The 22757-nt window shown below is 37.0% G+C and overlaps 1 protein-coding gene and 1 long non-coding RNA gene across 5 annotated transcripts in view; both read left to right on the top strand.

Annotated features, from left to right (window-relative positions):
• The first annotated feature begins 3808 nt into the window (after positions 1-3808).
• Positions 3809-5729, top strand: LOC148649262 (uncharacterized). Its single transcript, XR_015926493.1, has 3 exons — positions 3809-4021; positions 4524-4581; positions 5324-5729. It is a non-coding gene; the product is annotated as an uncharacterized LOC148649262 (long non-coding RNA).
• Positions 5730-7368: 1639 nt separating this feature from the next.
• The window catches only part of slc39a10 (solute carrier family 39 member 10), a 56114-nt gene continuing 40725 nt past the window's right edge, over positions 7369-22757 (top strand). Inside the window, exons 1-2 of one of the 4 annotated variants that reach the window (XM_088605670.1) lie at positions 7369-7495; positions 7775-7899. In XM_088605670.1, coding sequence (XP_088461796.1) covers positions 7795-7899 — 105 coding nt within the window. In that variant the 5' untranslated portion in view covers positions 7369-7495; positions 7775-7794. Of the gene's footprint in view, positions 7496-7760; positions 7900-16772; positions 17064-22757 lie in introns of those variants that run through there. The other 3 variants (XM_088605671.1, XM_088605672.1, XM_088605673.1) reach the window with 3 other exon arrangements.

Genomic DNA, 22757 nt, shown 5'->3' on the forward strand with positions numbered 1-22757 from the left:
CACGTTGGAGGAAGTATTTTCACAGTGGTCTCTACTGGTAAGAAGCTGTGGTTGCACAATAAATCTCAAAATATAGCTTGCCTTGCAAAGTTGACCCTTCTGCGATGCGCCAAAATTGCTCACTGGTGGGTGCCGGTGACCCAAGTTTCAATTTAGCTTTTAAACTAAGCAGAACATTTACAGTAGTCTTTTCAGCTGTTCTGCTGGTGCCATGTGCAAGCCCAAGGAAATGCAAATATTAAACATGTGGCTTGATACAAAGAGGAGAGACTTATGGGCCCTTTAGGTGTTGAATTAATACTGCACCTAACCCCAGTATGGACTGCAGATGAACCAGTAGGTCACTGGAGGGCAGAGAGCATTTAACAGGCCCAATCTGATAGAATCAAACTTGGAAAAAAAACCATCAGGTTCCACCATCCTTAGATGTGTATACTGTAACTAGGTACTATAAGAATAATACGTAAACAAAGGAATTCAAGGCATTTGCTTTATGGAGTGACTATATTATTAAATGAACTAAAACATGGCTAGATGAGAATACTAGAGATGAATATCAAATTAATGATTACACATCCTTTGAAATGGCTAGGTAAATAAAATATATATGATATATGTTTTGAAATCAAAGATTACATGAAAGCTAGGGTACTGAAGCAACAAGTTACCAACTTTTACCATCTATATGGGCTACACTTAAAAAAAATAAATGATTGTTTAATGCTAAATCTGTGTTTATCACCTACTGTAATTCACATATGGGCTTAAATAACTTACTATATAATAAGATCAGGGGGTTATGTAGGATAGGTACTGTACAATGACATTAATGGCAAAATCATATTTTGGCATATAAAAATGAGGACTACAGAAGCTGAATTGAATTTGATATAATTGAAGTGGTTTATGTATATAAATAACATTATACAGTATATACAGTGGTGTGAAAAAGTGTTTGCCCCCTTCCTGATTTCATATTTTTTTGCATGTTTGTCACACTGAAATGTTTCAGATCATCAAACAAATTGAAATATTAGACAAAGATAACACAAGTAAACACAAAATGCAGTTTTTAAATGAAGGTTTTTATTATTAAGAGAAAAAAAAATCCAAACCTACATGACACTTTTTCACTCCACTGTATATAGGAACAAGTAATAGGTTTATTAATAGGTGCCTCTCGGGGAGAGCAAGCTGGGGTACGCAAAAAGAAATTCTTAATACAAGAAATTGTAGATGGTTTATAAAGTGATCTATCTTATTTTTTAAAATTATCTACACAGAATAAAATGAGTAGATGTTGTAAAAGCACTGAAGAATTGTGATGTGTGATGTGATGTGAAGAATTTAATGTGTACATTCATTCTCTATAGGCTGGTTTATGATTTTGGAAAGTAGAAAGAATAAGAAACCTAGGGGAACAGATGAACACAGTCAACCTTACTCAAGAATCAAAGCAAGATGGTTATACTTCACAAACACTTAGGCGTTTCAATCTTGACAAGATCCAATGTGAATTTAAGAGCCTGGGTCTTTGAATATAGGACCCAAAATGTTAAAGAGTTAAAACTCTAATTTATCATACATCCTGTCTAGTAAAAAAGACAAATCTGAAGGAAGAGAGCACCTCACAGATTGCATGAAAAGATCACAAGATCCAAAGATAAACATGAAGTAGTATGGAGAGCTGCAAGCACCATCGAGAAAATATATTAGAATTACAGAGAGAAAGACAGAAAAGAACACTACATCAAACACTAAAAATAATGCAAACATTTTTGCAATGCTATAATTGTATAAACAAACTAAAAGGTCATGAAAATAGTCTGAAATAATATGGGATTAAAACAAGAAAGATGAAAAAAAGAAACAGGAAGTGCTACATGAATATTTAATACAGGTCTTTACAAAGGAATATGTCAATAACATGCCCCAGGTTACAAACAGAGCTCCACCAGTTTTAAGTAATTTCAGCATAACTGACACAGAGGTCCTATGGAGACTAGAATGATTTAAAACTAATAAATCGCTGGTATGTGCTGGCATTTTCCCAGTCCTACTTAAGGAATTGAGGAGTGTTATTCATAGACCTTTAACTAGGATTTTTCAGATGTCACTAAGGACAGGAGCTATGCCCACAGATTCAGAAAATTGGAAAATCATTTAATAAAAAGCAGCCATATGTAGTTTAGAACTAGAAAACTACTGGACGGATTAATCTTAATTCTTTTACTGGTAAAACTAGCTAGCTAAACTTCAATAATATTTACAAACTATTAATATATGGAGGAAGTGATGTCAGAGTGAAAAGGACTGTGCAAGCCACTACTGCTACTACTGAATTGCAAACATTTCATAATATATCTGTAATATAACAACTAACACTCTTTTATATCCCCTTTTTCGATTAACTACGCCCTTGTCGATTGACTAGGCCGAATGCAGAGAGCAAGCTCGCTTTTCAGCGACCAGCTTAGGCATTCAGCGTCTTCTATGTCCTCATTAAGACAAGGCAAGGAAGCATGCAGTAAGCATATACTGTATAACATACCAGAGTGTCTTTGGATTGCGGGAGAAAATCAAGCCATCAGGAAAGAGGAAACCCAAGTGAACACAGGGAGAATGTAGAAATTCCACACAGATGCTGAGATAGCTCCGCAGCTTCAGAACTGAACCCAGGGCCCCAGCACTGTGAGGCAGCACTGCCAACTACTGTGCCACCATGCAGTGCACTAATACTATTAGTAGTAGTAGTATAGTAGTATTGTATAATGTTAATTTAAAATTACTATTAAAAATACAGGTGTATGTATTAGGGCCACTGCTTCATCTAATTTATATCAATAAAAAAAATTCTAGTACAGTTTATAAACCAGTTACAGTAGGTTCACAAATGATTAACAAATAGGAGGATTAGCTCTTTGACACAGCAGAACACTTTTTTATTTACATACAAAGTTGTGGGTACAAGCTACTAGGATGTGTTGACAAAGCTGACGCCCTAGATTCTTTCAAGAAAACAGTTAGTTGATATGACCATCAAATTAGCTACTGGTAGCAAAACAAACTAGACCCATTTACTTGCTCTCAATTGTCATATTTATTAGGGTTTTATTTATGTCTTACAACTTGTTTTCTACAAATCTCTCATTATGAGTTCTTGTGAATTTAGATCTTGATAAAGGGTAAAATCAACTAGGTGACATGAGTAGATAGTTTAATTTAACCAATAAAAGCTCAATGTAAAACACAAACCCCCTGGCCCTTAAGGACTGTTACTCTGGTCCTCTACATTGGACTAATGATGTTCATTCTTGATTCAGGAGAAGCCACAGGTCCTACTGCTATTTATCATTCCAATTTACAGTAGCTCTTGATAACTGAATCCAAACAATTGATTTACTGTAACTAGTCTAACTTACCCCTGAACTTACCCTGTAGTTATTAGGGATTTAAAATTCCTATTTAAATCTGCAGTACAGCTCCACAAGTGCAAATCACTTCCATCGTGTAACATTAAGCATTAGGGACGGCAGAAGTAAAACAAAAGAAAGCACACTTAAATGGCACTAAGTGCCCTTCATCAGAATTAAGACAGACGGCAGTGTCCTGGGTTCAGGACTAGACCCATGCATGCTGCCAAACTCCCAGGGAGTGCCCTTAACATCTGAAGGGCTTTTGGCCAGAGAGACGAAGGGAGCTGCTGCTGGGCTGCACATTTAAATGTAAATTGCAACCCAGCTGTAGTTTCAGCCCACAGTCCGGTATTCAATTCCCTGTAATCTCTTCCATCACAGGGCCCTGCAGCCTGAGCAATGGACTGGAACATGGAGTGGAGGGTAACAGAGTAAGGACGATTCCTGTTACAAAGCCACTTGCTTGTTCAAGTTTAGATGTAAGCTTTGTAAAACATAAAGTGTCATGTAAAAGCTGTGGACAAGACAAAAAAAATGAAGCTGTTGTGGAAGCAGTTGCTTAGATGAGCTCTGACGGTGTTCAGATATCACCGACTGTGGGTACAGTACGTCACTGGCTTTGTTTGCTTTTCAGCGGATACTTGGGCAAGAAATGGAATACAAGTTTTGAATGGCACGGTCAAATTAGTGTCCTTCTTAGTTTATAATGGACTGTCCTGTTTATAAATCATGGTCATCATCTTTTTCATTTTTGAAGCCTCAAAACACCTTCCCTTTTCAAAGTTATGATAGGCTTTTCTGCTCCGATTTTAAATTTAATTTATTCCAGAGAGATCAGAAGTGTAGAGTGGACCATTGACATTTTAATTATCTCCATCCGGGATAGAGTCAGTGAACTCATCTATCTAGATGTGCCATGTGCATATCTCCACCTGAATCATATATTCCTATTTTTGCAGAAACTGTAAAGAAACGTATGCCTTTGTGACAAGAAACTTCAAATGTATCCTCCTTTGTAGAATTCTAATGAAATCTGTCATTATCTCTCTCAATTATATGCTTATCTTTGTCAGCAACAATATTTTGATCTGGGTACTCTTTTTTTAGAAGTGAAAGCCTCTACTGTGAGTGTTTTGGAGCACAGAAGTAAATAACTGAACAACTGGTAGGTTATATAATCTTTATTTTTGAGAAACTTTATCTAAAAAGATTTCTACCATAGTTGTAATGAAGGAGAAAATCTAAAATCGAGCTTGGAAACCTTCCACCCCTATATCAGCTGTGAATTTACCCTCTTGCAATCTCTCCCAAGACATTAGAGTGCCTTATATTCAGAGATGGATCTATTTTGTCAACAGAGCATATTAACTTTGCAGTGTTTGCTTTATCTGCTGCACACCCAGGCTTATAGATTACTATCTGAACTGATAGATTGCTTTATAAAGTCCTGTTATGGGTTCTGTGGCAAAATGGGAAAATAATTAACCCTAGTGTAAGTGATGAACCTCCGCATCACACCTGTACAGTTTCTTTCATTTATCCATCAGTTTAAGAATTTAGAATTAAATATGTACATAGTTCCTGTACAGTAAGTGTACAGTACTTCATACATGCTATTGCCTATAAACAAAGTAAGATTACAGAAGGATACAGAAGGAACCACCATTAACTTAAATTTTTTGTACAGTGTATTCTTTCACAGGTCTGTACTAAATTATACTATAGGACTATATATTGCCTTTTCTCTCTGTACAGGTAAAATGTTTTTAGATTTGTTCTGCAAACACTTCTGATAAACTTTTAGAGTGTCTTAGAGGGTACACAGGGGAAAGTATATTTACTGTATCTGTTACATATTCACTCAGTTCAAGACAGCATTTTGTTCTGGATTTTTACCTGTCTTCCAGTGATTCCTGCATCCACACAGGGGAGAAGGAGACATGTAGACCAGTGCCTCTGACATGGCCACGAGCAGAATTAGCCATCTTTTGACCTGTTGGAAGCTCCACAGTGCCTAAAAGGAGAGAGAGGATTGATTAGAGGAGAAATGAATCTTTCGGACAGGAAGTGCTGTTTGCCAGAAAATCAAGACAATCCTGGACAACTAATCTCAACTGTACCCCAGGGCTACTTCGCTAATTGTGTTAGCAGATGAAGTATCTACAATAAGTCATAGGAACAACTGATATAATCACACATGCGCTGTATCACAGCTTAATGTGCTTTATTATTGTGACTAAGATTTGGTTTATACCCATAGTCCTTACCTAAACTCATTTGTATAGTATAGCTACACTTTCTTATTAAAATAAAGCGATATTTAAAATTGGTTGGGTCAATTCAATGTGATAGTGAGTCAGCATGCAGATAGCAAAAGAACAAGAAGAGATTCATTCCACACTGAACAGTAGAGAGAAAAAAACAGGCATGGCATCATTTCAGCAGTGGAGCCTCCATCAGGTGTAGTTTGAGCTGCATGATTGGTGGGCAAACTACATTTTACCACAATTCATCTGGGACATATACATTTCTCATTTAAACCACAATCTGTCATTTTGTTTTCTCTCAGTTATTGGGAAAGGTAGCATCCAAAAGAAAAAAATAAATTAAGGATCCCATGTATTTGAGGTGACAGAATAAAAAAATTGGATTTTTTTTGTAATGTTAGTATATGTGATCATCTCAAGGAGTTCCTCTTTTCCTCTAATCCATTATACATTCATTTCCTAGTTTTTCTATTAATATGGCCCTTTGGCCAATCCTGAAGAAAACCCTACTGTTGAGTAGCTTTGATAATGATAATTATCAGAATAAAGAGCAATCAAGGATAGTTCACTGGAGAAAAATGTGAGAGAACACAATGACACCATTTAGTGTGAGGGTTACATCTAATTGAGTGTGTCAGGGATTGTTTACTTTAATGGAAACTAAATGACAAAATCAAATTGCTTTGATGAGCTCACAAAATAAATACATAAATAGATTAAAACTGCTTATGCATAGATGACTACTCCTCTTATGATGCAGTAGAGAGATTTGGCTATAAATATTTTACATTTGATGAGTAAAGATCAGCAGGAAGAGCTGCTACATTTATCTGATGACAACCCATAAATTTGTTTGTGCAGTAACAGCAATCACAATATTAATTTTCTCTCCAGTTTAATATAATCCAAAGTGACAAGCTTAGATAAAGTCAGTGAAAAAGACTAATTTTAGGAATTTCTAGTGCTAGGGGATTGCTTTCTAACATACTCTTTAGAATAGTATTCATTTTATATATTAACTATACCAGATTATTAGTACCCATAATTGCAGTAGCAATATGCATTTACTAACCAATTCAGCAAGAAGATGGAGCAAGCAATGGGCCCAGGGTATGTTTTAAAACCTGAATGGGACACCAGACCATTACAGGGATGACAGAGACACACAAGCAGAGTGCAAGGTCTTTGTCACAGGGAGGGCTGGAGGAGTGCCCAAGGGGGTTCTCTTTTTAAATAGAATGATAGCCCAGCTACAACAACACTTCAGTGCAAAAGTGGTGGTTTATTTGGCCAGTGCTCCCCCACAAAACAACAAATAAAACAAAAATACAAAAAAACAAACCATTTCTCCGAGAGCTACAAGGCAGACGTCCTACTGCACTTAGATCTTATCCGTTAACTTCTGGCCTGTCGCAGGAGCCCCCTAAATAGGCATGAAGCCCTGCCCCCCTCGGACCGTACCATTCTCACATTAAAATTAAACTTATCATCATATGATGAAACTAATCATTTCGCCCGCATAACAACCCGTTCATAATTTTTAAACAATGGACTGTACAGAATGTAAAAATAAAACAACGAATCATGAACAAAACATTTTACTCAATGTAACTGCATCTGTACAAAATGGTATTTCTTATACCGGAAGATGTGCGCATGCGTCGACAGTACAAAGCGAAACTGACCAGGGGGTTCGGGTTTGGACCCAGGAGGCCACCATAACCGGAAGTCAGTCTGCCCTGGACCAGGGCGCACAGTGACCTCATCACGGAAGAAAGAAGATAAACAGAGCGCTCTCTCCCACACAGATAGGTACAAATAAACAGAAAACATATCGTTATCCTTGAGTGTGTGTGTTTGATTCTCTACGAATAACCAGAACCGATTCCGAAGTAAAATATGGTTATGTTTTGCGTGTATGAAGTGCGAAACTGCTAGCCGGGCCCCGAGTGTGCACCCTCGCGGGTTAGCTAGCTAACAGGAAAATGGATGTATGAACGTGTGTAATTTAAGTAAGATAATGTGTGTTGTGTACTGTACTGTCCGCGGACAGTGACAAGAGATCCCTCTGTCATAGTCATTTTTTTACAGAATTCAAATAACCTTCCAGTATGTCTCTGAGCTGTGGAAGGAAGCCGGTGTACCCAGAGGTAGAGGCCTGCACGGGCATGAAATTGAAGCCCGTACCCGAGACCAGACCCGACCGAGCCCGAATGGTACTGCCAAATTTATAACCCGAAATAGGTCACTCTTTTCTTCTCGGAACGAGTGGACACAAGCACACACAGAGACGGGTTCTCACAGACGCGGTTTTACAGTGGTTGCTATGCGCTTGAGTTGATAGAAAATGCCGTGCGCTGAGAAAAAAATGGTATTTAGGTCATAATGTTTCCATAACGAAGCCGTCCCCGACTCATTTTGGCATTTGAGTAGTTCTCCCTTTGCGAGTTAGCGTTTTATTTCATCCATTGCGAAGTGAGCTGGGTAGGCTCTGTTACACACATACGAGAGAGCGAGCGCGCAAAATGAGTTATGAAATAACTTTTTCTAATACAAGTACATTTAAAACATCATATAGTAGTTTATATTCACCTATTAGAAAACACATCCGAGCCCGAAGATGTACGTGAAAAACCGAATCGAAACCCGATATTTTGCAGACCTCTACGAAGAGGAAACCCACATGAACACAGGAGACATACTGTACAAACTCCACGAAGATACAACCCCAGGTCTGCTACTGGGTTAATAATAATAATAAACATTTGTAAGCTAAATTTAAAAAAATATAAAGTTTAAACAAATATCAACGGAAAGCATAGATAAGTGAAATGCATGAGGGATTATAAGGGAGTGCATTAATTATAATCAATTGACTTTTCATGCAATTAATGATGGTTTTCTTTTGCTTTGTTTTGTTTACTTTGAACTGCTGCACTTAAAAAATGTCTAAGCTGATTTCAAAGATAATCTAATAGTTTTAAATTAACGTGTACATCTGTAAAAAGAATGCCTTTCACTGAAATATGCAGGTTGGATATACTGTATTCCCTTACAGATATATCATCATATAATAATTCGTTGTCACCTTGTTCATTCATTCGATATGATCCTTAATTAAAAATTATATGGCACTCATTTTCATGTGTCATACATTCACTGCACCATTAACACTAAGGTTATTTATTTTAGGTTTATGATGTGGATATCTTAACAGAAGATTAAAGTGCTACCTGTAAAATATATCTGTGCACTCTTGATGCACACAGTGAAATAAAGATAACAGCACTTGACAGCTCTACAAATTAATAGCTCTACATTGACACTGTGTCATCACTATTGCATCTTAATGTATTACAGATGCATTTTTGTTTCAGTTCTTTTTCTCTTTTTTTTTCTCCATGTCTTTAGTGTTACTTAACAGTATCATTACTCCTGCATAATCACTTCACAGCACAATAAATCAACATGCATAAAACCATACAGCAGACACACTATGGGTGACTTAGTGATTAGCATTGCTCCCTTGCAGCTCTGGGGCCTTGGGTTCAGGGTGCTATCGACTGGTAGGTTAACAGGCTTCTGGGAAAGGTGGCCCTGCGAGGTCTGCTCTGCCATTGCTTGCCAGGATAGCCTCTTTCTCCCCCGTGACCCTGAATTGGAAGAAGAGGTTAGAAAATAGATGGATGGATAAACACACCAGGACCACTGTTGCTGAACTGCATATACACAAAGCCCTTGTCAGCTCTGAAGTCTTTAATGGTATCTTTTATTTCCACTTGACTTTTCTCTACCTGGAATTCTGTTTTTAGCTGCTTACTGAAGCGATGTCTTGTTCAAATATGAATAATCGTCTAACTGTAATGTCAATTGCACATGAATAGTTTTATGAACAGAGTTATGAATGTTGTTAGATTGCATTTTATAGTGTTTATGAAGGAGGTATGACAGTTATGTAGCCACATTCAAGTAAAGCATTACGAGAAACAATATACGCAATATATTTAATTAGGAATAAGTTGAGAGAATCTATGGACCTAAACAAGTTCAATAATTGTGCTGTGTGAAGCCTTGCGTTCCACCTAGCTGATTTCTTCTCTTCACATTATACTTTTTCAAGCGCTACATTACTTTTTTCCTTGTTTTTCTTGCTCTAAGCGTTATCTTGGCACTAACACAGAGCAATTTGAGTCAGAAAAAGGAACCAAATAATTAAAATTACATTGATTTTCACCAATTTTGTAGCTCTACCTCTGAACCATGGCCCTTGGGAAGAACATTTTCTTTGAATTTCAGGTGGTTTAGCTGATGGTCCTAATTAATTAGTTGATTGTAGTGAATTAGACATGGGGAGGGAAGTAAGAAAGGGAAGGGCCTTGGGGTAATTAAATTTTAATTTCATGCCAGGGAATTTATTTCCTTGAATCTGGCACAAGGGTATGCCACTTACAACTGTGAAGATGATGAGCGGAGGTGATTACATTAAGGATCTGACAGAAACAAATACAGACATAGAGAAATATTCTTGAATAAGAAGGAGTTTCATGAAACAGTAAAACTATTTTCTGGCAGGTAATTTTCATTTTCTGCAGTTTGGCAACGAACCTATTGATTTCTTTGATCCTGGGAATTTTGCTCCCTGGGCAGGATATTTTACGTTTTGTGCTTCAGTTGGGAGTCCACGATTTTCGGGATTAGCAGCTAAATGTCCAAGGTGGTGAATAACCAGTTTGAGGCTGTTGAAAATGAATGTTTTGATCATCTTGTCCTGGATAATCGATCTGGATTGAATGTAGAGTAACCGTGGGTGATCAGCCCCGGATACATGGTAGCAGTAATGTGTTTGAAAGTGCTTAACACGGTTTGAGGAATTAAAAATCTATACACCACATCAGACTGTTTAAATATAGCTAAACAGTTGCAGCTAATCAACTTCTGTTTTAGTCTTCGTGTTCGGAAACCTCTAGGTTTCTGTCCCAGCTTTAAGAAGCAGTAGAGATCAATAACGTTTGGAGTCCCTGTGAACTTGCTACAATTCTTGCCTTTATTATTGTGCTTTTCTGAAGGGGTTTCTGCAGAAAAGAACATAGCCTAGATTTTTGACACAGGGCATAAAGAAGGACGATGGGCTCTGCAGATTTAAAATTGCTGGGCAGTTCAAAGAGAGTTTATTTCACAATTGGTCCCTGACTGCAGGGGAAACTGCATTAGGATCGCGCCTATAACTTAATTGTGCTACTGACATTCCTCATATGAGCCCTCGTGGGGGAAACTGTGGTAAAATTACACTGAACCTAATGATCCCAAAATAGCGGCGTCCCTGTATTCTCTTTTCAGATTTCTAGCATCCAGCAAGGGAGGTGTGTGCAAGGAATAGGCCTGGCAGGCTCTCGTCATTAATCTCAGAATAAGCAGAGAAGATGGGGCCAGTCAGGTGACATCGGTGACAGGCCCACCAAACTTCGTTTGGTAAAAGTACCTCAATGAGAACAAATTGCAGTCCTTTGTAATGCAACTTATAAAAGAAGCAGCAAAAGTAAAAGGTTATTTCCCCGACTTTTTGTCCATATACCTGGGTAGAAATACCAAGCTGAAATTTGACAGGTGACCTAATTCATCCATAAACTTTAATCATGGGCATTCCCTTGCAGATATGCTTTAAAGCAGACTTTCTTGAGGGTTATGTACAACAATACGTAGTAGAGTAGAATAGGATCATGATTATATTAATAGAATTGAGGTATATAAGGTGTTTTGGCACCCGTATCATTTTATAACCTATGTAATTTGTAATTATTTGAAATATATAATAAAATGGAAAATGTTACTGTTTCCTTTTAAATAGAAATTTGGTAGTATGTTAAAAATCGATTGGTAATTTCCCAATGGAATTAGAAAGTAACTTTTGTTTTGTGATTTACCTTCTTTCACTTGTACAGTACTATAAGATAACATTTGCTTTTTACCAGGATTAAAAAAAACATCTGTTCTGTTAGTAATACAGGTAACACTTTTCTATTATACAGTAACTTTTTTTTTTACTTTATAATGGTCAGGAAATCAAAAGCAACTTAATTTGATAAATATTTCAACGTCTGTGTCTAATTGGGAAAACAGTTATATACAGTACAAGTTTATTAATGGATTTCAGGGTTGAGTCCAGCCTGCAGTAAAGACAAATGTCCACATGAGGGTGCTAATATTTATTATGCTGCAGTTCACAAAGTCCTACTGTACAATTTCACCATTCACAGTAATTCTATTTATATCAGCAATTGTTTTTCTAATTTTTTATTATTAATTGTTTTTGCTTTATAACTTATATTTCAGGGTTATATGCCCTGTATCTTTTTTATAAAAGTTTTAGACTACACTAAACAATTATTGCATGAAGGTACATAAAAATTTAGTTAATTAAAGAAAAAATGCTTCATAAAAACATCATGAACGCTTTCGAATTGTATAAATGACATCAGAACAAAACAATGATTTGTTGGGAGCCCCATTGAGTCATCCTGATAAGAGAGATGAAAAGAAGGCTCTTAGACTCATGTTGCATATCATGCCAAGTTGTCTACTAAGTTATGAACAGAAGATGAAATGGAGACGTGATTCAGGTATTACAAATCCAAAAAAGAATCAGACATATCAATTCAGAGACACCAATAACAACACATGAACCCTGGGACACAGATTTAAATTAACCAGAACTGAAAACAGAAGACTCTTCTTTAAATCAATGATAGTGGAGCCTGGCTTCAATTCCCTGGACATGTTGTTAAAGAGGATTTGATGCAATCCTTTAAGAATAAAATACTTCATAGGTTCTTGGATTATTAAAATTACTAGCAACCAAGTAGCTTCTTATATTGTCAGAGTGGCAAATTTAGACCCATCCATTAACATGAAGCCTTAATTTTCTATTGATTTAGCAATGTGACACAAATGAAATGATGCAGGAAAACACTTCATGCAGGTAACACACAGGATTGGCATTTAAATAACACAGAATGCTGTTATTTGCTCAATATTTATCAAATTTTAAATATCTGAAAATATCCTTTTTTTAGTTTGGTTTTTGAGGGGAGGAGATATGGGATATCCTGTACTTCTTTTTCACATCTTATCCCAAGTCCCCCTTTTCTTGCACTAACACTGTAAGCACTGCAGAACTTCCCTTGTTATTGCTGAACAGTCATCATCCATTACCTGAGTTCTGCCTTTTAAGCGAGAGACAGAGAGTTGTGTAAAAAATACATCCTTTTTGTGACATCTCCTTTTTTGTGGTCCTTTTTTTCCCATAAATAACAGGCACACTATAATTTACAGTGTGTAATCTTCCTCATCATTGACATAATATAGGCCAGGACACCATATATTACTATCAATACCACCACTCAACAGACCCTGTTGCATTGACCATTATAGCTCCACTTAGAATCAGTAGTAATAACACTTAAAATTACACATCAAAGATACTCAATTGATTTTCTTTTTCTTCTGAAGCATAAAAGTATAATAATTTTCAAACAGAAAAATGGAACTCAAGAACAGGAGATTTTGCTAATGAGATACAGAGATTAAGACAGACAGAAATAAAAGGTGCTGTGAAAGTCTAACATACTCTTAACAGCTCCTTGGGGAGGGGATGTGTGTCTTTGGAGCACCAGAGCAAGAGGCACCCAGAGCAGTGACTGACACAGCCATCTGTCTCTGGAGAGCCTGATCTTCTCCAGTCCTCTCCCCTTAGGGCTCCAGAGTGATGCCACATGGCAGGTACGCTGCAAACACACAGCACATGTCCTTGACACCTTCAGGCCTGCGCATGTGGTAGGGTTCCTTAAATCATCAGCTTCTAAAAAGCTGGTAAAACAAAATAGCAAATCGGTTCAATTATGCAACTGGCTGAGAATCTGAGAGTGCAGGCTGAACAAAAAAGAACAACCATGCAGCCCTTAAGCACAGCTGGTGTGTGCAGCAGAAAACAATGCTTTGCTCTAATGATACCTGTTACCCTAGCAAGCATGCTGAAGCTAACACAAGTCTCTAGGCCTGGCACCCTGGAGGGGGCTTTGTGGTTTGCAAAAACAGATTTACAATACATTTCAAAAGTTATTCGTGTAATATCTTTCTCACTTAAATCCCTTTTTTCTTTTATGTATATAATGTTAGGTTTTTCCATATCCCTCTCTGTACAGATTTGTTACATAAAGTACTGCATTTGCAGTCCTTAGCTGAAACTAAGCAATTTACTCATGTACTCTGGGCACTAAAATATTTTCTTAAGCGTTGTTTGTCAGTGACACTTCTACATTTATTGAAGGCTCATTCATCCGAGGAAGTGGTAATTAAGCTTTTTTTTGGTTGAAACCACTAATTTATGCCAGCTACATTTTACAAGAATAATTTGTTTTCTAAACCCATATGTCCAATTAATAGGCTTATTATGTAAAAACAATTATGTGAACTGTCATAAAACATTTACAGATGATTTAAAGAATACACACCTGCAAGAAACGTATTAGTCTGTAGTCAGTATGCAAACATAAGAATCCTACCAATTATCTCTTAGAACATAAGACCATAAGAAAGATGACGAAAGCCAATCAGCCCATCTGGCCTATTTGGCAGTTAGTAGCTTATTCAAATAAAAATCTCGTCCAGCCATTTCCTGAAGGACGCCAAAGTAACAGCTTCAACTACATAGCTAGGTAGCTTGTTCCATACTCCCACAATAGCCTCCTATTCTCAGTTTTAAATGCATTTCCACATTCTGTAGTTTCCACTTATGTCCTCTGGTTCATTTTGAAGAAGCCCTTTGGATTGACTTTGTCAATGCCTTTGAGGATTTTGAATACTCAGTTCAAAATAAGCAGGTCTTAGGAGTCCTGGTTTTATAGAACACTGCTTTTGACTCAAGAATTGTCAGTTTGATTTTACCTGAAAGATGACTTTGAACTGCTAAACTTGAATGTCTGATGGCCCAGGATGATAATATTTTATTGTTTTTTTTTTAAAGAAAAATGTTAGAAATGAGTATCAGATGTTGAAGAAAATGGGTAAAGGACACAGTATGACCTTTAAACATGGGGGAATTGTAGCTACACGCTTCTCATCTGTTTTATTCAAGGTTATCCAAAGTTTTCAACAGTGGTACCATGGCCCTGGTTATCTTATATGGACAAAGATACCTTTTTTAATCTAATTAAACATGGTTCTTTTAAAGTCAAGGTCTCTAGCTTCTCAATGGGCTTATCATGCCCTCTATCCTGAACACAATGGAGATGATAAACCTTGACGAAAATATATTTTTTATAGTCAGCTATTCTTATTCAATTTATTGTTCCAATACAGTATTCATTCTATGAGAAGACTGCTTTTCAAAATAGCAGGAAAGCTTCAAAAAGATGATGCCGCAGAGCTTTATTTACAAACCTCCAAATTTAGTAAAGAATTGTCTACCTTTGTCCCATGATAGTTATCTTCTTTATAGGAGAGATGCTTCAAATTTCCCATTTTCATATTGATTTTGTTCCTTATCTCCTAAATGTCTCTTCCCCCTGCCCAGTTTCATTTTAACCGCATTAGTGGCTAATTTCAGTGCAGATGGCCTTACATTATTAACCTCATCCACAGTGTTCAACTTTCAACTGTTTGCTAATTAAATTTCTATTGTACAGTAGCACAAAGATGGTAATTAAAACAGTACAGCAGAGATATGCAGCATGTGTCTGCTAGGATTACACCTCCATGGAAATACACGTGGGAAGACAGTAAAATGGGGAAGGAGAGAGAGAGAGGCAGAGTCAAAAAGGAGGGAGGAAGGGTCTGACAGCAAGGGCAGAAAGAAATTGTGACCTTGACTACAAATCAACAAGTTTTACAGAGCTCTGTTTCTGACACTTTTTCTTGATAAGAGGTTGACAGCAGACACAGAGGTCAGAAGACAGCAGACACAGCCTATAGTGTCCGATGTCCAGGATTTGACAGCCCAGCAGGTGTGTTCTACAGCATCTCTTTCATGCTCCTTAATACATGCCTGGATTTCGAATAGTTTTTTTTTTTTTTTAGACAACAGTAGCAAACTGCACTTATACTGTATCTGCAGTTTTTTTCCCACATTTTGACAGACATTTTTTTTTACGTTTTCAATCTTTTCCCTAAAGACCCCACCTTTCCTCTCTCCTGAAAAAAAGGAGATCAAAAATATTAAAAAAAACACTCAACAAAATAGTGACAGAAAACCAGGGTGAGTGAAGACCATTGCTGCTAACGTTCTGGTATTCTGTTTTCTTCGGAAAGACAATAGTTCTGGTAAATACCAGCTCCAATCCATCCCAGTGCATATCTTTGCTCCCTCCTAGATCTGTTATTGAACTCAATTGACTCGTTAATGATTTTAGCAAGAACTTTCAATGGCCTAAGCCCTGTTATGGTACAAAACATGGGTTTAGACATGGTGGGTGTTGCTGGAAAGTTTTGTTTCTATTGTTCCATTAGAGTCTACTGTAAGTAGGCTATTGGATATGTACTTAGCTGTTCGTAAATTCTAATTTGTGTATTGGTCTTGAAAAATGCGGTTTCATTTCATCACCAAAATACTTTGAATAGATGTATTTTAGAAATGCAATTCTGGAGGAAAAAAAAGTTACAAGGAATTCTTTTATTACTGATTATAGGGAAAAGTCGTTTTGATTTCTAACAAGCCCCAGAGGAAATTACGTAGGGAAATGCACAATTTCCTAAACAAATGTTATATTAAGGCTTCATCTAACTGCATGCAAAACTAAATCATTGTTAATCCAGACGTAAATAAACCAATGTTTATGTGTTCTATTTTCTTTAAAACAGAGGAATAAACAGATTAAGCAAGGACAGTCTGGTGAAGTTCATTTCAATGACATCATTTCACACGCGGTTGTCAATATTTTCTCCCGATTAACTGGAGAGAGTTTTGACAACTCCCATCTCCTTCCTAATACAGTATGCACTTGGTTTATCTGCCTGCGAAGTTTGCGCATGAATTCAACACAGCTCCGAGCTCACCTGACACTATATTCACAGAAAACCTGGCTTGCCGCTTCCTACTTAGAGGGGCAATGGTGAAATCATGAACTTGCGTCATGACGTAAAAAATGCAGAGAGCTGAGTAAGAAGAAAGCCATAACATGTCGCAGGTCCCGTGTGCCTTCCGTACCGCTACAAAGCGTAAATGACGTGAACTGCATTGGGGGAACAATCGGAAAACGCTCTACGAATTTAGCGCACTATCCTTTTGAGAATGCCCAATCCGCATACCCCTGTTGGCCTTTTGTGCGCGGCTGCGGATTGAATTTTTTGGTACCGAGCGAAGAGGAGATGCACACGGCACTCGAGTGAGGTAACTATATAAAAAACCCGATTTGTTTTCATTCGCTCTCATAACACGGAACCGGACAGCTAGTACATAACAACAAAGCTCAAGTGCCGTACTGGAATTAATAAAACACGGGAGTGGTTGAAGTTTTTTTAAGGGGTGTTTATCACAAAATTGCTGTTCGTATTTCTCTTAAGAACGAGATGAAGCCCGTTGAAATCCCGTATTGAATAAGGATGTTTGTGCTTTGGGTTGTTTTTACGCTTAAGCTGGCATCGGCAAAAGCAGTTTTAGCAGAACTGGGTAGCAAAACGGTACTTAAAACATTGGACAGTGGTATTTTAAACAATAGTAAAAATCGTGTTTGGAAGAAAGACGACGTTGTCTTTCATCACGTGTTGGTTAATACATGCTGAAGCTCGGCGCTTTAGCTTCCCTAAGTGCGTGTTTTTTCTATATAGAAATGCCACGAAGCGCCTAGTTTGTGTTTATCGTTTAAGTAGAAACAAATATTGATCAATTCCATGTTTTAAACACGTTTTAAATATGGCTAGGTTTTAAACGTCTGATGAGTGCTGTCTTCCTGTTATCACATGCGTTTAGAATGCTGTACTGTATGAGAGTTCAAATGTATATTTTACTACAGCACACGTAGGCGTATACTTTATAAAACCTTTTCAAAATTTTCAGAACATGAAATACTAGTTATTTAGCTTTTAATGACGTATGACCCTTTTGCGACAAATTATGTCAAGTCCGAATTTAAAATTGCTTCGAGGTTTCGTAAACTACTAATTCAGACGATTTGTGTCATATTCTTAATTCACTGCCCTTGCATATACATTCTTTCAAATATTAACATGAGTCAATAGCAGTGTCCCCCCGATTTATTCCGTTAATTTTGTCCTTAACCTAAAAACCGAGATGAATAACGACTAGCTGCTTAGTGGCTTCCGGTAGGATCCACATTGTGAATGTTATACTGATTACTGATGCAGGTCTCAAACTGTAAGAAATGTAGCACAAAAGAACGAGAATATATGCAGGGGTATGTGTTGACGTTTCGTATTTTTTGCATTCTGTTACTATTAGAACTAAAAACGTCCACCATGAGATACAGAAGGGTTACTGGTTTCGGTTCTTCATCTGGTATGAACATGCAATTAAGATGGAAGTTTCAATTCATTTTGGTTTTGGTGTGATTTTTGTACACGGGGTTTCCATATGATTAGTACGGTCTTTAAAGTGCTTTTACAGCATTATGAAAATAAGGTTTCAATTTGTGATTTTGATTATAAAATGTCCAGATGTAGTGCAAAGAAACTATACAATATCCTGGGTCTTGACATGTCAAAATCCAAGGCTAAAGGTTATTGATTTATAGATCTGTTAGATCTATTGGGGTATATTGACCACTAGTATGATTTGAGTGTTATGAATATGTTTTTTAAACTACAGACAAATTATGATTTATAATTTGTCCTTCACAGTTCTGGGTGTTGTTATGTTTATCCTTACACAGTGATTTTTTATTTTCTTTGATTGTGTTTGGTTTCTGTACTGCTTTATTTGCAAAGACGTCTTACCAAAGCCATTGGTGTTTCTTGGTGGCTTTGCAAAGTTCCAACATTGAAATCTTTGCTGTCTTAAAAACCGTACTCATCTGAGAAATTGTCCAAATACAGTATTACTACAGTATATTACTTCATGATATCTGTCCTTCCTGTAGGAGTTTACTCTTAAGACAGAGATTTTCTGAGACATTTTTCTGAGATGCTGTTAACTGCAAAATACAAATAAAATATTACTCTATAGAATTAATTCCAACAAAAACATGTCAAGTGGAAAGCTTAATTCCCTCTCATCTCTTGAACAGCCCACATTTCATGTTATAGTTACAGTATCAGCTAAAAAAAATTAAATTAAATATTTAGGACTTAAGTTCATATAACACTGAAACCCTCCATGTACTTTAGCTTTCATAATTAAAAGAACAAGCTCTTTACAGACTGCCAAGTCATGCATACACTCATGTGGAAAATCTTTTCTGGCTTAATATCAAGATAATTTTTTTTTTCCCTTGAAATGATATGCTGCCTAACTCGGACACATTAATGTCAATTAAATTATTGCTGAAAGTCTCAGTCTTGGTGATAAAATCAGTATTACGTGGGGTTCAGTTGATGCTGGTGGGTAAGAAGAACAAGATACCACTGGGGAATGCACTGAGATAAGGAGGGATTTTATCGGAAATGTACAGCAGTCTCATCATAGACGAAAGGGTGAAATCTTCCTCTCACTTTTCCCTCCCAGGCAGGTGCAGCAGCGATCTATTCGGAATCCATGCCATTGTGTTGGAATCCACAACAGGGTTGTGGGAGTGTTGAACAAACTACTCAGACATGTTTTTGAACCCGTTTTCCTTGAAGAAATGTTTGGATGAGATTCTTGGATCAATGAACTACTAACTGCCAAATGGGTTAGATGGGCCCAAAGGCCTCCTCTTCATTTGTGATCTTTCTAGTATTCTTATGTAATGGGTATGACTGTGACTAAAAAGTCTGTACTTTTGGAATGGAGTACTTTTGGAGTCTTGAAATTTTCTTTCTTGCCTGAGTAGTTTCATTTCTGCACGTTGCTGCCCTGAAAGAGGTGTCTTCAGCTATCTTGAAAAGGGTTACCCTATAAAGATAGCTGGAATTGGTAGTGATGCTGTTTGGTCTATGTTCAACGTAAATACAAAGGGTAAGATAAGATCACTTTATTAGCCATGTACAATTTCTCGCATTAGGAATTTCTTTTCACATACCCCAGCTTGCTCTCAGGAGACACCCAGATAGGGAGAGAAGCTTAGGGTCAGAGCGCAGGGTCAGCCATTGTACAGTGCCCCTGGAGCAGCTAGGGATAAGTGCCTTGCTCAGTAGGATTCCTGCCGGCCGTGGGATTTGATCCTTAGCAGATCCTTAGCCACAGAGCCACCGCTCCGCCCCACATTTGGCACAGCAATAAAAAAGCAAATATGTATGCAAGTAAAGCCATAAAGCAAGGTCAGAATTACATGATTATCTCCTGCATACATCACATACTTTGTATTTATATTTATCTATTTATTTTCCTTTTGTAGGGGGTGTGTTCTTTAGGTTTTAAGGTTTACAATGGAAACAAGTTGTGGGAGTGAAAAAGAAATGTTTTCTGTGGGTATTGTGAGAGGCGTGTCAGTGTAATGTAAATGCCGATGGACTTTGGAAAGAGACTTCAGAAGGACAAATTAATATTTTATAGGCAAGTTGCACCTTGTTGCTGATAAAGACCATTTTTAGGATTGGTTGAATGGCTTAGCATAATGAGGAAGAAGGTAGTTGCAGTCACTCCATGTGAAGGATATGTACAGTACTAGCTGCTGTAAGCCTGAAACTGTCTGAGAGAACAGTTTTTAGTCTATTTATTCTCGTTATGCATTTTCATTTAAAGTGTTGACACAGGGAAATAGCTTTGGTTTATGTAGTGCAACATTGACATTGAAGAAAGTATTCAGATATGTTTTTGTATTGACACACCCTAGCTCTTTTAGTGATAGGGGTTTATCATGATTGAGTATTTTGAAATTACCAGTAAGTCATCAGGAACTGTGGTCAGACACTACAGCATCAGTCATTTTGACATCCTTTAATGTTTTAATTAACCTTCTTGCACTGCACTGTGCTGGTACAATGACAGGGTTTCACACTCGGAGAAAAGCCTTGAAACATGATTTCATAAACAGTATTGTGGAGGGATATTTGTTTTAAAAAAAGTTGTAAGTTACCGTACTGAAACCTTGTGATAAAAAGTAAAATAAAGGACAAACTAAAAGCAGGGTCTCCTTTATTTAGCTCCAGGTTGTTTTTAAAGATTGTATATTGTAAGATGCAACAGAATTGTCATCATAGTTTAGTATAATTATAGTACATAATTATATATAGTAGAGGTGTGTTTTTACAATGCACAGTAGAAGCCATTTAAACCAAATACACTACTGAATTTTCCTGCCTCTACATGCATTAAAGGATATGGAAAAAGTCCTCGCTGAGGATGAAATGGAAAATGATGTATACTTTTTAGTGTGTACCTTTACAGCACTTTAATTGTAGCAGCACATACTATAATTAACGGCAGAGTATGATACATGTTTTTGTTTTTTTTGGTTTCTATAAGTGTTAACAGGCATGTCAGGTTTACCATTATACCGGGTTGGTTGCATAATTAACTAAACAAGAAAGTCGTGTTTTTGCACTGAAAATAAGATATGGATTTTGCTCCTAAACATTAGAACTATAGTATATACATTAACTCCTCTGAGCCAGATAGAAGTATTGAGAAAGTGCTTTCTGTGCATCTGAATTAAATGTAATGTATTTCAAAACATATTCAAGTGAATGTTTATTTGTCATTCCAGCTATATACAAGTATACAGTGGAACAAAATATCATTCCTCCTGGTCCATGGTGCAAATACAGACAGAACACTGACAGGATGCGGAGATAGACATTGTAGACAGGATACACACAGTGCAAAGTGCAGATAGTGCAAATTACAAGACAAATACATCCTACAATATACATAACACACTGGGGGGCTAATAGCCTTTTACACACTCATGTTCTATAAATAAGTGTTTATGATCCTCTGGGTAATGAAATGGTGTCATACCACAAGAGATTGTGAAGTGTGTGCTATGGCCTAGTGCATCATAGTGCACAATACGTGGTTGAAACCAGATTAAACTGTCCAGTTTGACTTGTCCATTCTATGTCATCATCCTGTGTAACACTGGGTTAGTTTGTCTGCTTTCCTGTAAAAATACTCTTTTCACTTAGCCTCAAACTTAAAGTCACACTCAGTACAGTATTTGTTTTGTTCTACAGCCCCCACCCACAAAAATAATATAAAATGTATCTGTAGTGCTTATATCCCAATGGACTTTAAAGCATTTCGCATATAAGAGGGGACCCCATTCATCCAGTATGGAGTTGCAAGGCTTTACATGTGTGATGTGAGGCAGCCATTCTTGTGCCCGCAGCCCAGACACAGCTGATTTAGTGGAAGCATAAGGAACTACTTCACCAGTTGAATCAAAGGGTAAATTTAGAAAGATCAGTTTGAACAAGCCCAAAATGGAACTTAGCCAGGACACCAGGGTTAACGCACATAATCGCATGAACAGTGCCATTGGAGTTTTTATGACCAAACAGACACGTGATTTCCTGGGAATTTCTGAAGTGGAGGAGATGAATTTTGATAAGAATGAATAGCTGTTCTCTTGGTCCTTAGTTTGACATAGTTACAGGTGCAAATCTGGACATTTAAAGGTCTACATGTATTCGTCATTTAGTTTTTGTTGGTTTGCTTTTTCCTTTTGATCTTTTTAACTGTAATCATGGCAGTTGAAAAGGGTATTGATGCTGGACTGGTTGGTGAGAATGGTAGAAAATGTGAGATATTCTTCAAACTGGAATTATATGTAGCACAATTTATCAATTTGTAAACATTTTACAAATGGAGACAATATGGGAAAAGTGATTTATCAGAGCCTTGGAACTGGGCTTATGTTGTTGGTGCCTATTGTATGGTACCAACTAAATTGTATCTGAACAAATATCTACTGCATATCTACTAGATAATTACTGTTGGATTGTTAGGGATACAGCAATTCTTGTATTTCTTTTCAAACAATATGGC

This window comes from Lepisosteus platostomus, chromosome 14, assembly GCF_059453375.1.
Source record: "Lepisosteus platostomus isolate fLepPlt1 chromosome 14, fLepPlt1.hap1, whole genome shotgun sequence".
Classification (NCBI taxonomy): Eukaryota; Metazoa; Chordata; class Actinopteri; order Semionotiformes; family Lepisosteidae; genus Lepisosteus; species Lepisosteus platostomus.